General features: G+C 37.3%; 1 protein-coding gene across 15 annotated transcripts in view; it reads right to left on the bottom strand.

The window, feature by feature from the left end:
- Positions 1-16,902, bottom strand: part of PTPRK (protein tyrosine phosphatase receptor type K) — a 407,715-nt gene that overhangs the window by 91,571 nt on the left and 299,242 nt on the right. For all 15 annotated transcript variants that reach the window (XM_065056898.1, XM_065056897.1, XM_065056904.1 and 12 more), the window contains exon 8: positions 3,674-3,976. In XM_065056898.1, the coding sequence (XP_064912970.1) occupies positions 3,674-3,976 (303 nt within the window). The remainder of the gene's footprint in view (positions 1-3,673; positions 3,977-16,902) is intronic.

A 16,902-nucleotide genomic window follows, 5' to 3' on the forward strand; every position in this document is an offset into this window, starting at 1 on the left:
CTGCTAGAGTTTTCCCAGGAGCATGAGTAATAGTTGGGCAGTTGGTGCCTTAACCCCGCAGCACAGCTCTAGATGTCTGTCTCCGCAGGGAGCTGGATGAGCCACACTCTCTGAAAGAATTGGAGACCTTGTTTGTGTCCGACAAATGTGTCCTTCGGCTCAGACCAAAGCTTTGGTATACTTTAAGCTCCAGAATGGGTACTTTTCCTACTCCAAGTGATCTTTTTCAATTAGTTGCTTGCATGCTGCTAACTGACATAACTCCCTTACTAGTTATAAAATCACCACTGAACACTTTGAGCTTCATGATTTGCTTTCTCCATAGCTGCTCCCTCAGACCTAATGTCACTATTCCTGTTAATCCACTGCCTTTTGCATCTGTTTCCAATTAAAAATTAAGGAAGCATTTATCTGTTTTAATCCCATTCACCATCCGCTGCTCTTAAATGGGTCCCTCTGAGTCTGCAGTGCCCTCATGAACAGGCAGCTCCAAGAACATGTGCACGCTGCCAATTCATGCTAAGTGACAAATTCACTGCTGGTTCTTGTACTTTGTTCGAAATGCAAAACATCACCTCTGCCAGCACGTATGCACCCCCAGATTGTGCAAAACTTCCTCTTTTTCCTTTGTTAAATCCTTCAAACACTGTCCATTTCCACTACAAGGCAGGCGAAGCAGTGAACCCATGTTAGGGCACAAGTAACGCCAAGTGCCCGGTTACTCAGAAGAGCTTTCTCCCAAATCTTAGTGATGGTGTGGTCTCTCCCCAAAATGAAAGACAGTGTTTCACCCATGAAACACTGACAAATTTCCTTGTTTTCATCTTGTTTTTGTACAACTTGTTAAACAGCGTATTGCTCAAAGGCGTAATTTTCATGCGGAATACAGCTCTTTGCAAATTACTATAATATACTTTAAAGATTAATTTCATCTATCCAAGTTAAAGAGAAATACTTAAAACAAGCAAGTATTCAGATCTAGGTCTGGTCAGAAAGGAGGCTACTTTCAAAGTGATATTCCAGGTTCTGTTTTCTTGCAGATACTGAATTACGAGGTATTGATACCTTCATTTATCAGTCACGGCTACAAAGAAGAAGGGGACAGAGACCTGGAAGCATGGGGGAGATGGGCAAGACAACAGAAGATGAGGGCAAAACAGTAAAGATGAAGAGAGGCAAGAAAATGTGGGATAGAAACCTTTAATACCAACAGTCTACAAAGCTTTTACTTGATTAGCAGATCCTTGTAAGAAAGAACAGTATTGGAAAGAATACTGCACTACAGAAAAGCTAACAAGAAGTTAATTACCTGTTAATTATCTGTTGTTTTCAAAGTTTCTGTTTATGAAAAGTACACAACCTAAGTGCAGTTTCAGATAGTCATGTAATCAGTGGCTATTTCTAATTAATGTTATTTACAAAAGTGTAGGAAAATACTGTTGATCCCTCTATTTTCCTTCTCATAAATGAATCACTGATAATGGCCCCACTATGTAATTAACATGACACTCATTCTACAAAACCTGCAAAAATCATCATGGCAACGAGACTACTTCTGATCGCAATTCTGTTGCTCTCAACTTCTTAGTCTGAGTCTTCTTAGTCTACTTTAGGCTGCAAACTGTGTTTTAAAACCATTTCAGACAGATACTTAGCCACTTGGACATGGAACTAACCTAGCACCACACACATAGGCAGCCAACTACAGAACTCAGTTTCCTATTGCCGTGAGAGCTCAAGGAGAGGCCCAGGTGTGACAATACCACCTTTGATCCTCTGAGATGGCTGCAAGCCCTCTGTATTGCACATTGCCTGCATGCTCTGCATTTTGAAATACATGACAAAACAGATACAGATTTTCAAGTCAATCAGTAACGCGCAATTAAAAATCTGCATTTCCTTTCCAAGAGTACCACTCTGTAGACCTATTAAGAGGCAATTTTCAGGTCACAAGCATTATTACCACCGGTCACCTAAATGTAGGTACCATTTAAAATGTATTAATCCCTTCTTGAAAACAACATCTGCTTGAAATAGTTTACCTTAGCAACTTTTGTTCACTGGGTGGGGTTTCTACACTATGGTATCTCTGACAACAAAGCTGAGTCTAAACAAGTTCACCAATAGCACACTGGTGTCCTAGCTTGAGACCAAAACCTGCCTTTTGTGCATAATTTTCCAAGAATAGTCCACAACAAATCCAGATGACAAAACATATGCGCTTGACTCTTCTCTTGACAAGCAGTGCTATAGTAACCAGCCACCGTCTCTGCACAACTAACTAGATAAAGGCTCTCAGAAACCACAACCTTTCTTGAAAATTCAGTTAAAAAGAAAAATAAATCCATTTTCCATGGACCTGACAATATTACAGCTACTTTTTTTATTTTTTTTAACCTACAGGAAAATAACAACCACAAACATCTAGAATGTAAACACAGATACAGAAATAATCCATCATGGATTCTATTTATAATCAACTTTTTTAGAAAGTAATGCTAAAATTTGAATTGCATGAAATATTCTAATTCTGTATTTGTCAATAAATCTTCATGTGATGTATATATGTCTCTACAGTTCTCTACAGCTCCTCATATTTTACCTACTTAATAAGTGCTCCCTCTTTTCTATTGCAACAGTAAACATATTTCTCTTCTGTTTCTTGTAAAATTGAAAATACATGGCAAAAAAGGGCTACCAGATTCTAACCTTGATTGCTATCCATATATAAAGCTATACTGCCCCCCATTTTAGAGGCAAACACACCACCTTTTTCAGTTTTATGTATCTACACTCTTATATTAGCCCAAGTATTCCTTTTCTGTTACTGATGGCAGTTTCTATTTTCATTTTGTTGTTGTCAATATTTTAATGAAATCTAAATATAAGAAAAGGAAAGTAAAATTGTTCTTTAGCACCACAATTATACATTAGTAGGGAAAAATATCTATTTTCATTTTAATCTCTTTCATACCAAGATTCATAACCTAACTACCATAGATTATCATTAAAATCTACATCCATTTTTTATTTCTTCCCAGCTAAGGTAAGTTCAACTGTCTTGTCAATGAAACTTCATTGAGATCATTTTAGAGGAATCATATAATAGAACACCTTCAGTTGGAAGGCACCCATAAGGATCGTTGAGTCCAACTCCCAAGTTGTCAAAATAATACTTTAATCTGATGGGTGGCTTTTAAACAGTTAACAGATACTGTACACTGTAACCTGCAACATAAATTATTGCTCAGATATACTTGCTGAAGAGGTTTTAAATCTTGAATAGGGTCCTTAAGCACCAAACCAAAATTTAAACATAAATGTACAGAATTAAATTAATTTTCAAACACTACACCTAATACTGTGAAGAAGTCTTCACCTATCAGCACCACGTTTCTCATCACCTGCATTAGCACATTTTCAGAATGATTGGAAATCCACCCTCCTTTTTCTTGTGAGAGAGAGATTGAGTTTGACTTGCACTACATGGACCGTTTGGGTTATATATGCAGGATGACAGTTATAATACTGTTAAAGCTACTGGTTTAGGACAAATTAATACATTAATATAACTTCCATCCTTCGGGACACATATTGTAACACACAAAGTCATTTCCTTCCACCTGTCTAGACTGGACTTGGATGTAATTTCCATAACAGCATTTCCACATACCGTCTTCGTCTGTCTGAATAATGGTCTCCTCGCTCTCCTTCCTCCCTTCTGGGTTGGTTAAGATCATTTTGAGGCTGACATTCGTGTAGGGAGGCAGGTGATCCACAACATGTTGGGGCGCTTTGGGGTCCATGTCCAAGCAGTCTGCCTTGCTCTCGTTGTGTCCGCAGAAGTAGTGGTAGCATATAGTGACATTGAAAGTGTGGCAACGAGTGATGTTGTAACCCAGAGATTCCCAATCCACAGCAATGTGTCTGGCCTGTATCTCAGCAATCTTCAACGTTTTTGGTGTTCTCATAGGTTCTAGAAAACAGAATATAATGAAGAAGAACATTGTTAACATCCTTCCTCCTTGAACTGAACTGTACCTGGTAGATGATGCCTCCAGGAATATGAAAGCAAAGGAGATACCCAACAAATACAGACTTAGTACTAGAAGTATCATCCTCTGTACAAGTACACTGAAGGGAAAAAAAACCTGCCAGTCTCTGTTTTTTTATTTCATTCTTCTCTTTGCAGGTTTCAATCAGTGATTATCACTTAGCAACAGTGAGAAAAAGAATTGTTAAGTAACAGTGCAGTGATTCAAAGCCATCGAGAATGCAGGCAGCAGATGCAAGAAGAGTAACCAAAAGGCCACCCAGCTGCCACCACTGGTTTCCCTTCTTGATTTCCCACTTACCTTTTTTTACCTGTGTAAATTAGAGAGAAGCAACATTCACTACACTACGATTTATCATGCCACCAAGCAATGCTGTAATACTAATCATACTAATTACCTTACTAAGCTAGCAGTTACAAAATGATGCAGATATGAATGAATGTTTATTATTTTAGTAATTAAGCTATTCATTCAAGCAAACCCCCTCAGAAATATTACCAAAACCGCTTTTGGATATTCCCTTTGTATCCCGCTTCTTTTGGATCCCTAAAACTTTGCCTGGACATTGCTCTGAGCTGGTAATCTCTGACCTGCTACCCAAGCTCAGCTGCTATCCACACATGCATTTCCATCAGCAGAGTATGTGATGCTCCCTAACCTGTCAGCAATCTTTCATTGTCTCTCCAATGCATTCAATCCTCATGCAAGACTAACTTTTATCGTTGAACTTAATTAAAATGATTACACAATGAAAATCATGACCATGACTATATATACTAGAGTTTCACTGGAAATACACCAAGGGGATCTTTATACCCTGACGATACATCCTTCTTCACCAAATTAAAAAAAAGCCTGCTGAAGATACAGCTTCAGCCTGGAGTCCTTGTAGTGTAAGGTCAAAACAGTTGAGATTTTTCAAGGAAGTGAACTGTATATATGGTTTTTTTTTCTCTTTTAGGGCATAGAAGTTCTTTGTAACTTGCATTTATGAAACAAGAGTAACTCCCAGCCAAAGACACAGATGGTATATTGAAAGAAGGAAATCTGAATCAGTGTAATCTATTCAGCATGCAGTTTGCCAGACAAACTGCAAACATTTAGTTTCAAACATCAAAACAACCAAATTCTAAATATAACATAAAGGTATTCCTAGTAACATGATGAGTGTTAAGGATTAAAATTTGTGCATATTTGTTTCCATGATCTATCTTTCCCTTTCTGGATTTTGAACAAGCATGTTCCTTTTGCCCTTAAGTACTGATTTATCATATATATATGGCAAAAAGTACGAATGAAAAAGTACACTTCCTGGGCAGTAGCTTTCTGAACATATTCTATACTGTGACAATAGGAATCCGAAATTGAAATAAAGCATTGAAAATGTCCTTGAGAGATAAGAGACTTGAAGAGAAGGAGGAAAAAAAGGTTTTTTATAGAGTAAACAACAGCTGGTGCTTTAGCAAGTACAGACAGATGTGAGGCAGTCATTAAAACAAAAAAAAATAGTAGCAACACAGTAGATCTACTGAAGGAGCTGGTAAGTCTTCTAAGAATCAGTATTTCCTTGGCTACTGCAAGCACTTAGAAAAAACCCAAACACACTCAGGTGTCACAGTGGAAGAGGACTGCTAAAAGAGGAAACAAAATATATATTATCAGCCTTTTTCTCATATGAATGGCAGTGTTGTGTTTATTTTAAAAGCTCCAATAATTTTTAAATTCAATTTTGAATTGTGTCTCTGGTGTGGGTGGTGTTGAAGGCACAACCTGGATTAGTGGAATAAAGAGGAAATTAACTAAATGAGAAGAATATTCCATTTCAGAAGGAGAAAAAAGCCTATGATACAAAACTTCCTTGGTGAAGGATATGTTTGCTCTTTTAGGCCTCAAACTCTAAATCAGAGTATGCATAACTAGGTTTTTCACTGCCATTTCACTGCACTCCATTTTCATATCAGTTCTTTCATGACAAGACTTAAACTGCATTCACACTATGCTGTATGGCACTTTCAAAAGAGAAGAAAAAAATAGAAGCTTTGTTAAAAGCTTTTTTAATCTTAAAGAAAAATTATTTTACAATTCTACACAAATTTTACCAATGTGTCACAGTATCAGAGGAGACACTGAAAAGCATCCTTTATTCACCTGTCAAAAAGGAAAGAATGAAAGACAGAGTGTGATCTCGCTTCCTCACAACTATTCCCTTCTTTGGCAGAAATTAAACAACTTCTGCAATATTGAGATGGTAATTAAAGTCTGCAGAGTCTCTCAACAGCTTTGGTAAAGTCTGCCAACTGTCCCACTGCTCCTAGAACGATGCTTTAAAAACACAATTTTACTCTCGCTTCTGGGCAACATTCATCTCAGGGATCTCTAGAGGTAAAGACCAATTGTTTCAAACTACCACACCACAAAGGCTCCATCTGCAACACCTCAGTAGAAAGCGATCTTTGAATAATTATTTTTCTCAGATAAAACACTACTGAATTTTTCAGTAGGCTTCCCAAAAATCTCAGCACCTCATTAAGAATAACTTTGTTCTTGATGAGGGCAAGAGAAGTGTTCATCTGCTGTTTTTCCCTTTCTCCATCACACTTCAGGGTTTGCATTTTACTGAAACATTTCCTTAATCCTGCTGGGATCTAATTTCAATTTACGTATTCTCTTCTGATCTCTGGATTTTTTTCCGTTCTACTAATCCCAGTAAATCAATTTACATCTTGTCTTCTCAGTTGTTCTTTTCTCACTTTTCCTCTTCCAGTCACATCTAGAGCTTCTATCGTCACATCTAGAACTTCTATCAAAAATACATACACATTCAAGCCCACAACGTCTCACTTCGTTGTTGAATTACTCATATCAAATCAGTGCCCTATGTCAAAGAGGAAAGAAATACGACTATCCTAAAATCCCTGTTCATTTTTTATCCTATCAGCTGGAGTTTCAGTAATTATGGCAGGAAGCACTTAATATTTTCCAAACAATCTACCAATTACCCCTGTGAGACAGGTAAGTGGTGTTAATCCTCTTCTGCAAGGAGAGACACAAAAAGGTTAACAGCTCGTTCAAAGCTACAAGGTGATTTACTGCCAGGGCCAAAAGAAAACTGATTGGTACCCAGCTCCCAAGCCACCGATGCTCTGGCCACCAGACAGTATCAGCCAGCAGCAGCAATTGAGAGAGCTCATTTACACTTTATTTGCCTGTGCATCCACCAAAATGCTAACTCTTTAAAAAGAACAAAAATGAGAAGCCGAGTTTTTTGCAGATTTTCTTAGGACAAGTTTGAAAAAGCATAACAGTGCCCAGACACTAAGAGAATATCTGAGCATAAGGACATGTTATTTGAAAAACAATAGTTTGGTTTATTCATTCTGAAAGATTTCTTGATTGAGAGCTTGGAACTTGAGTGAAACAGCATATTTTTTGCATTAAATCTTGCATTTAAAATTAAAATTTTTGGGAGAGGGTATTCATAATTTATTTTTTCAAGACTTTTTCTTCAGCAGAGAATACATTTAACCCTGGAGACAGCTCCTTGTGGTGATAGCAGAAAGTGCTTAGGGCATCTGCTACTGCAGGAAATTCAATATCCTGTGACTGTATCAAGCTATTAAATGTAAACATCCTGACTGGCAGAGTCATGTTTTCCAAAAGAAGCAGGAAATAGGCAAAAAGGCATATGGGCAATGTGGTGGTGGTGGTGGTGGCAGGGCTGACCTTTCTTTCCTCCTGAGTCCTCTGCTGAGGGCACATGCCCTTCTGCCAGACCCTTCCTGTCCCCAGACTACTGCCAGGACCTCCACCCCATTCCCACCTCTGTCAACACCCAGCTTCTCCCCCTGTCTTCTGTTCTCAGTGCCTGGCAATGTCCAACTCTTATCTTCCTCCAAATCGCCCTCCCTTTATCTCTTGGCAAATGAACACTACCAAGCTGACTCAGATCCACCCTCTGATCTGACTGCTTTTACTCTCACTGAACCAATTAAAATCAGAGGCACTGAGAGAATATCAAAAAAACCCAGAAAAACCCAGAATAATAAGAGACCTCTACACTTACACAGATTACTAAATCCTCATTCTTTATCCTGAAACTGCATTAAGTAAAAGAATTACATGCATGTGGCACTTGCAGCAATTTATGGATCAAAAAGATTTAACCTAACTTTATGGGATAAAGTAAAGAACAGGTTTAGTAATTCTCCAAAGGTTAATAATTCAGGGATAGACGGCAAAAGAGACTGAACCTGTTGACCCTATACCACCTCTCAACTGCAGGATGATTTAATAAGACGCTCCAGATAACAGATAAAATGAAATTCATTTTTTTTTAGTGCTTGATAAGCAACACATGACACGACAAGTCAATATCAAAGCCTCTTCATAGAGATTATCTTCACAGAGATGGCAATGAAAACAAAAGCCTTCACAGTTGCAGAAGCAGAAAGGTGAGAGCATGCATTTCTTTGGAACTTATTTATAATGATAATACCCTGCTGTCAATCAGAGAAGAAGAAATGTCCCAAAGTTGTGAAAAAAATCTCATAAAAGGAGGCTAGTAAAGCATGGCAAGTCCTTTGTTTTTCCTGCCTTTCCTCAGAAACCCTAAATGTTGATTGAAAGACACAGTTTCATTTCCATTTATCTAGCAGGGGAGGGCGAGTTACATCATCTGACCAGCAGACAGAACACATATTTGTTTGCATGAAATGGAAAACAATCAGAAAAATTTTAAAGCACAAACATTTCAGATAAAGATGGTGCTTCTCAAGCACCACCACATACTGTCTATATACTGCTCGTGTATACAATTCTTTAATTGGAGTTGGCTTTCAGATCTTTCCTCCCCTTGAACTCTTTCTGGTTTGGCATTACACTGAGGACCTGACTACAAATTTCTGCTTTAACCACACTGACCGAAATTCCTAAGAAGTTTAAGAGTGACCCAGGTCAGCTTCACTGGTGACACAGGAGGTGAAAACTAACTGGACTTCGAGGATGAGATAATGCATACATTTGCATAAGGTTTGAGGGAACTGTGGGGAGATGTGGGGCTTATATTAAATAAAAACTCTGATGAAGAAAAGCAAATGTATGACAATTATTAAAGAAGCAGAGTACATTTGGCTTAAGAGAGCAATCCTGTAATTAAAGCCACAGTGTTTCTGACAGAGGCTTCTTTAATTATCTTGCCCTAAAACAAAAATGTCATAGAAAAAACCATGTCCTCGTTTTTATTCTAATATTCTCGGTCTGAACAGCCACTGGAATTCCCCAGACTTTCTTTATGAGAACATGAGCCTCTCTGTCCTGTGGCTTCTCCTGACCTTTCCAAGATAGGTCTCTCCTTGGCATGTGGGAAATAAAAGAGGATTATTCTAAGATGTCACTCTGGCTCCTGCTGCTTCCTCGGTTCATGCAAGGTCCTACAAAAACAAAATGTTCCCAAATTTCAACAGAAATATGTTACAGTCCTGAGGCTGTAAAGAATTCCTCTCAAAAGACCCCTGATAAGAGCATGGAAGAATGGCATGAGTGAAAGCCATTTGAGGAAGCACAACTCAAACCAGAATAGCTGTCAAATGTGCAGTAAGAAAACCACAAACAAAGGTTCCTCACTTGCTCGGTTCAGTTGCAATACTCTCAATTATCACTTTTGTTATTAGTGAGCAATGAATCATGTAGAAAGGTTTTACATAGATACTATGCTCCCTTGCATCATAAATTTGGTTCAGATTGCTGTATATAGAAGTGTTGAAAAGGACTGGATGAGATTTATACATTTCAACAGACAATGAAACTCTGAGCAGGAAAACACATCAACTGTGATCTGCATTTTTGTGGGTGAACTGCTGACCATCAAAGAAGCATCCCATAATTAAGTTATGACCAAAGCTACCAAAAATCCCTAGGTGAGGTGAGCTGTCCTAGAATATCCACGATGAAACCTCTGTTTTCCAAGGTTTATTAATCTACAAGTCCAGAAGAATTTACTTCAGACTAATTCCCAGTAACTGCATTATTTAACAATCTGATGATAATACAGGAAGACCCAATTTATTCAGACATCCCAAGAATGCCATGCATTTCAGCCTGATTTCCTTGAATCAGTCTGTATTTCATGACAAAACAATTCTTGTAAATCCTATTCAGGTTTCCTGCCTGTAACTCTGGCATATTTTTGGCCAATTCCAAGTAGAGTGAAAGGCCAGCTTGGAGATAAAGGCAAAAATCAATTAACAGTGCTGGCCTCAATCCTTTAACAACTACTTAATGATAGTTCATGAACTGCTTTTCTTCAGTCAGAGACTCTTTCCTACCTACTTATGTGTATTCCAAGCCAAGCCCACACAACATCATATTGCTAACTGGATCAATATAGGCTTTTCATAAGTGAATTAAATACGTTATTTTTCCAGATATTCTGGTGTTGGAGTATCTGTAATCCTTCATACTTAGAACATACAAAACCCAGGACTCCTGCCATGCATGTAAATACAGGTTGGCGAGTCTAACTGAGGTAATAATTTTATATATATATTTTTTTTTTCAAATCTTGTTCCATGTCAGCAGCATAGAAGCCTGACTAGGCAACCAAATTTGAAAACTCAGGCCTTCGATCTTTTAAAACTTGAAAGCATTAAGAAATGGTGACTATTAAAGAAAGAGAATTAAAGTGAAGTTGAAAAGTCATGCAATTTGACGTAATTTCAGCTCAGAGAGAAAAGGACAAACTAACAGGTGTGTAGGCCGTGATAAAAATCAAAGGGGTTACTGAGCATCTCCCTTCTCAGATGTATAACACACAGAGGATACAAAACAAATACAGACGTAAACACAAAAAGAACCCACTTTGTGTACATTAGTATGTCCATCTATTCACTGTGTGAAATATGAGCTCAGAATAAATGAAACAATAGCATTTATACTGTACTAGCACTATGGATTTATGGTGTTGCAAATGAAGGTTATAATGTGATTGCATGAAAATCCATGAGCTTTTTCTCTTTTAATTTCATCTAGCAACTGACTTATTAAGCAAGCTTACAAATTTCTTATTGACCACATACGTCAGGGAGCTGAAGAAAATATCTGAATTATTACATAGATAATCAGCGGTAGTACACTAGTTTCAGTAGCAATGAGGGGATATTCAATATATTTTATGACATAACTTTGGGATGTAAAATACAGCTGTCCCTGTTTCAGTAGTATAGTAAAGAGATGAAATATAATTGTACTACTGACAATTATTTGCCCATTCCCTCTTGATAGTATGTTTATTCTATTGCCTCCATGCATGATTAATAGTTTGTCCATCTTTAGCATGTAATCAATAGCTGTGAAGTCTTGTATTAGCTTTAGAGATTAGACATTCCTTGCTAATAAAGTCCATTGATTCCTCCAGTTTAGCTTATCTGCAGATATCCACTTTTTTTTTTTTCTCATTTTTTTATTTTTTTTTCTTCTTCTTTTTCCTCTGAGTTTAAATTAAAAGCAGATGTATAGTCAAGGAGGAAAAAGGAAAAGCTGGCATGATCTCTTTAAGCTCATTGAACAAAACCTATCTGGTGTTGTAAAACATGAATCAGCATGTCAACAAGCATCAGACTGCAAAAGTAAACACAGGGAAACTCTGACATTACAAAATACCTCAGAAACCTGTCCAGGACTGCAATGGTGAAGATTAATTGTGTAAAGTCAAATACAAATCTAACAGAGATGAGGAAAAAAATGATGCTTTGACTTAAACATTAGTCTCATGGACATATTAAATCAGAATGGAAAACTCATCATCTAAATCAACAATGATATTACAAAGACTATATTAAAAAATATATAATATGCATTTACACACACACGTATACACTTTTTACCCACTTTAATAGTGAACCTAAATATTTGACACTATGAAGAAAGAATTTACAAACATTTATTTGAATAGAAACCACCAGTTTGCTTAGATTATACATTTTTCATTTCTCTCCAATGCACATTCATAAGCATATTTTTATGATTTTGTTTACAAACAATATATTTAGGAAATTAGGATGTTATGAGCATTATGCAAAATGCCTGAGTAATGTGAATAAGCAAAACCAGAGTTTTCTATAGATATTGTTAAAGCCTTAGTTCCTTTCTCCTGTATATAAAAAGTTCAGTGATTAAAGCTAGGAAGTATAAATGTCACTATATGAAATAAGGTGACTAAATGTGGAACACAGTCTATAATAAATAAATAGTAAGCACAGAAAGGAGTGAATAAAATTAGGGTCACATTCATGTCTGATAACTAAGAATTGAAACCTGCAAGCAGTAATTATGATAGCCACTTAAAACTTTTATTAATGCATATATATGTGCATGTGTATCTACACACAGATACCACACGTGCACTTCCCCACACACAGACTAAACACCCATCAAAATGCACGTTCTCTCTCCACACACCTACTGAAACTTTCTCCACTTGATTTGCTCCCATTCCCACTTTGTCCCATCTGGTTCCTGTAGCCCCTGGTTGAAACCACCCGCCCTCGAGCCCCCTCCCTGCTGCCAGCAAAGCCTCCAATCTCCACCAGTGGCACAGCCCACAAACCTGTCCCTCCAGTGCTGTGTTTGTATGGTAAAACCGAGTAATAACCGTATATTGCACCTTGCTCTGTCTCTGGCCCTTTCACAAAATATACCGTTATATATCATACTATATACATATATATATCACTATGTGATATCTATCTGTCATAGAATGTATGTGATAAACCTTGGCTGAAACACAAATTCATTAAGTGGCTTAAAACCAGTAATGACCCTGTATCATACAACGTAGCTGCTGTTTTTCCCCAGCTGCTGTCTCTTGTCCTGTCAGTGGAACAATCCTGTGGTGGTTTTGTTTGTTTGTTTGTTTTTGTTTGTTTGTGTGTGTGTGTGTGTGTGTTTTGTGTATTTTTGTTCTTTTGTTTGTTTTTAACTTTCCTTTTTTCTTTTTTTCTTCTCCAAATGACTAAACCTGTAGCTTCTACCACACAGAAAAAGTTTCCTTAAGCACTTGGAAATTTATTTAGTAAAATGGCTTACTTTTCTTCACTGGTTCATACAAAGTTAAGAATGTAGGCTGAAAATAGTAGCAAGCTTGTTTCCTTCATAAATGCAGCCAAAATAACACAGGTGGGCAAAGAATTCCTCTGACATTAGAATCTTGGAGAAAATCATTAACTATTTTCAAAGGTACTTAGAACTCTAAAAATGCTGGTATGGTGCCAACAGGCAAATTCTTTTTTAGGTTGGATACCTGAACAACATTAATTTTTACCACCTTTGAATTTCAATGAAATTTTGTTACTTAAGTCACTCAGACACCTGTGAAAACCTAACTAAATATGACTAAAACACCTTCTCATTCTGTTGGTCAATGACCAGTGCAAGTAACTGACAAAATGTCACACTTGTCCCAGTATAAAGAGTCCTTTTTCTTTATGCCTCCAGCACACCTTAGCCTGGTATTTCTTTACAGATATTTCATTAAACAAAAAACCTTCTGTGTATTTTAAGCAAGCCAATTTCAATTCAGCTGTCCCTTCATGGAACTATGAGAAAAAATTGTATTCTTGAGTAAACAGGCAAAGCACCGTTTATGATTTGCAAATGGAAGGGTCGTGAAGCTGTCATTGGAAAATTCAGTCCAAAGTTGTTAACTTCTGGAGAGGAGGTTTTTGTTTGTTCGTTTGTTTTTCTTTGTGAAAAGTTCTTTTAAATACTTGTTTTCAGAAAGGAAAAGGATTATAAGGAATATCTGTTTTTTGACTTGCTCAACTTGCTCTGTCTGGGCAGAATTCACAACATGGTACCAATTCTGTGGGCTACCACCATCTGGCTACAAATGTTGGCAAGGCCAGTTTGAGAACTGGGACCTGCTCCTGCAAACTTTTTGCTCCTGGAGCTGCCTTTACTCAAAAGGAGCGGGGCTCTAAAGAAGGGAGCTCATGAGCATCTCTCCTCTACCATGAAACAGGGTCTTTGCCACAAGGAGAGCAGAAACAACAGAAAATCTTTGCTTGCAAACGGAGACACTGGCAACCTGGAAAAGTGCTTTCTAAAATAGGCCGTGAAATCTAAATAACTTATTTCCATTTAACATTTAGCTGCATAAAATACTCCAAAGAATTTGCCCTGCTGCTTTACTTTCAGCCAGCTAGTATTTTGCAAAGCTACGGTTTCCTATCTAAGCAGAAACTTGGGAAACATAAAATAATTCACTCAACAGTAAAACAAGGTAATTTATTTTAGAAACAATTTTCTCTTTGCAAACTTCCTTTGAACACTTCAGGTTTATTCCATGATCTCAAGATACAAAAAAACGCTCCTGAAAATCATCCCTGAGTATTTTCAGTCACCAGTAAAGCTGGATGAGTGATAACAGAAAACAGTGGCAAACCCAGCAGCTCACTGGAAGCAGACAAAGAAACACAATTTTAGATGCTGTTGATAATAACTAATACTCCTTTTAAAATAAGGTATTTTCATAAAAAGTGGTTAATTAATGAGTGATTGTTCTTGCCTTATGCAGAACAGATGGTGTTGTTAAATGCAAACCCAACAAACCTACATTTACATTCACATGTAAAGGCTTAGCTCTTCATTTGCAGGAGGAGGCATGGCTCTTTATTATGCGTTTTCTTATTCTAGATACCCATCTAGAGATCTGTCTAGTTCAGGCTGTCAATCATACTCAATGATTTTACCATGTTCTGACTTTCAAAAAGATACTGTACTAGCACAGTTGTCTTGGCTTCATTGTTTCTGCAAAGCAACTGCCAACGTGCTACTCCAACCAGTGCTACTGCAACACTCACCCAAGAGAGTGTCAATCACGCCTGCTGAGTAAGTGGAGCATTAAATTATTTTTTTTATTCCTATGTTGTACATGCTGAATCACTGTCAGCATACAACAGAATACAAAAAGGAAAGGCAACCAATTAGTCAAGTCAAGGCCATGCAGGCGAAAGCAGTACTCATTTGGAAGTGCAGGCTAATTGTTGGACACTGGTATTATGTCACTTAAACCAGATTTATTGCTGAGTGTAATAAATGCTTAGGAGGAACAACAATCCCTTCCCCCCAGACTTATTACTGAAAGGCTTTAAATTCTCCTGAACACCTGTTAGGCAATTTTAGAGCTCTCTTCTATTTTTTTTCTTAATACCTTATCTAACTGTTATCTAACTGTTTAACCTTTTGGAGACTGGCATAATGAGCACACATGTAATATCGTCCCCTCTTGTTACCACAATCAACCCACTAGCTCATAACCTTGCTCGACAACCATGATAATTTGCAGGATTAAGAAACTGCTGTAAAATGTCTCAAAAAATAAAATTCCTCGGAGTTGGTTTGAAGACCTTTTATAACTGATAATGAAATTATCTTTTTTTTACTTACATTCAAAATAAACCTAATTCTTGACAACTTTTGCATTCACTTTTGTTGTTACTCTATTCATGTTCATGTCAGCTAGTGATGCCAGCCTTCACCTCCTACCGGCCATCTTCTCCTTCTCCCTTTCTCCTTAAAGTTATGGCAGCTCTTGCCTTCCCAAGTTCACCTGCTACTTTAATATTTAGGCAAAATTATAACATTATTATTAATTTGACATGTAACACAGATGTGTGTTAATAGGAAAAAGACAAACAAACAAAAACCAATGAACCAAACACAAATACATGTTTGCCTCTTCCAGCATTCCTTCACTTACTGCTTTTGACTTGGATATCTGGAAAAGTGATTGAATCACAGCATCATACAGAACATTTCAACTTGGAAGGGACTTCTGGAGGTCACATAACCCAACCTTCTACTCAAAGCAATTATTTCAGGTTGTTCAGGAATTTGCCCAGCCTATTTCTGGACAACTCCAAGGAGGGAGATTATGCATCGTCTCAGGACAGCAGGCATGGAAGATATATAGGAGATACAAATGTGACTTCGAGGCTTGAGCTGATTTCTAAATATATGGTATTTGGAACAAGACAGAAGAGCAGTGTTCCGCTATTCCCTAAAACAGCCTCAGAATTTTTTGAATTGTGCTTCACAGCACCTGGCACTGACCTCTGTTAGATGGCAAGACTGCAAGAACTTAAATTTCAAATTACTTCACCTTGCTTGACATACTACTTACTATGCACAGTTCACAGAATATTAGAAGTATTGCTTCCTAGTAAAAAAAACCAGAACAAAACAAAAAACAACTTAATTGCAGTATTTAAATTGAATGTACAAACAACACTGAAGAAAAAAAATTCAGCTCTCTTCTCCACAAACCACCTTAATGCTAGAGAGCAGAAATGATCAACTCTCTGTACTCTAGTCTCCGTATCTTCCACCACTATTTAGAGGCAAGGGGTGGCTGTCTAAAAAAAATGGGTTGTGGTTGTCCTGTTTAATAACCTTTAGGGTATTATACATATCTACTTGAAAGTTGTTGCTCGGTAGGGCTTTTTGTTTGTTTTGTTTTTGTTTGGAGGTATTGGGTTGGTTTTTATACTGGTTATTTTAATAAAACGCAAGAGCAGAACTCATTCATCACAAGTGTGCAGCAATGCAACTAAGTATTTTGCCTTTGCTTCTTAATGAAATGAAAAGGAAGATGGGAAAGGCCGACAGTTTAAATCTGAACACACAGGGCACGGAAGACAATCTTTTGACATCTATCCAGACAAAATAATGCATATCACATTCTTGTAAGAAACTGGCTAATATCCTTACACTTTTTTGATCTGTACTAACATTGTCATCATCAGTCTTATTAATGAAATTTATGCTTTCAGACTCTAGTCTAACTACTCTA

Source organism: Columba livia, chromosome 3, assembly GCF_036013475.1.
Source record: "Columba livia isolate bColLiv1 breed racing homer chromosome 3, bColLiv1.pat.W.v2, whole genome shotgun sequence".
In the NCBI taxonomy this organism is placed as follows: Eukaryota; Metazoa; Chordata; class Aves; order Columbiformes; family Columbidae; genus Columba; species Columba livia.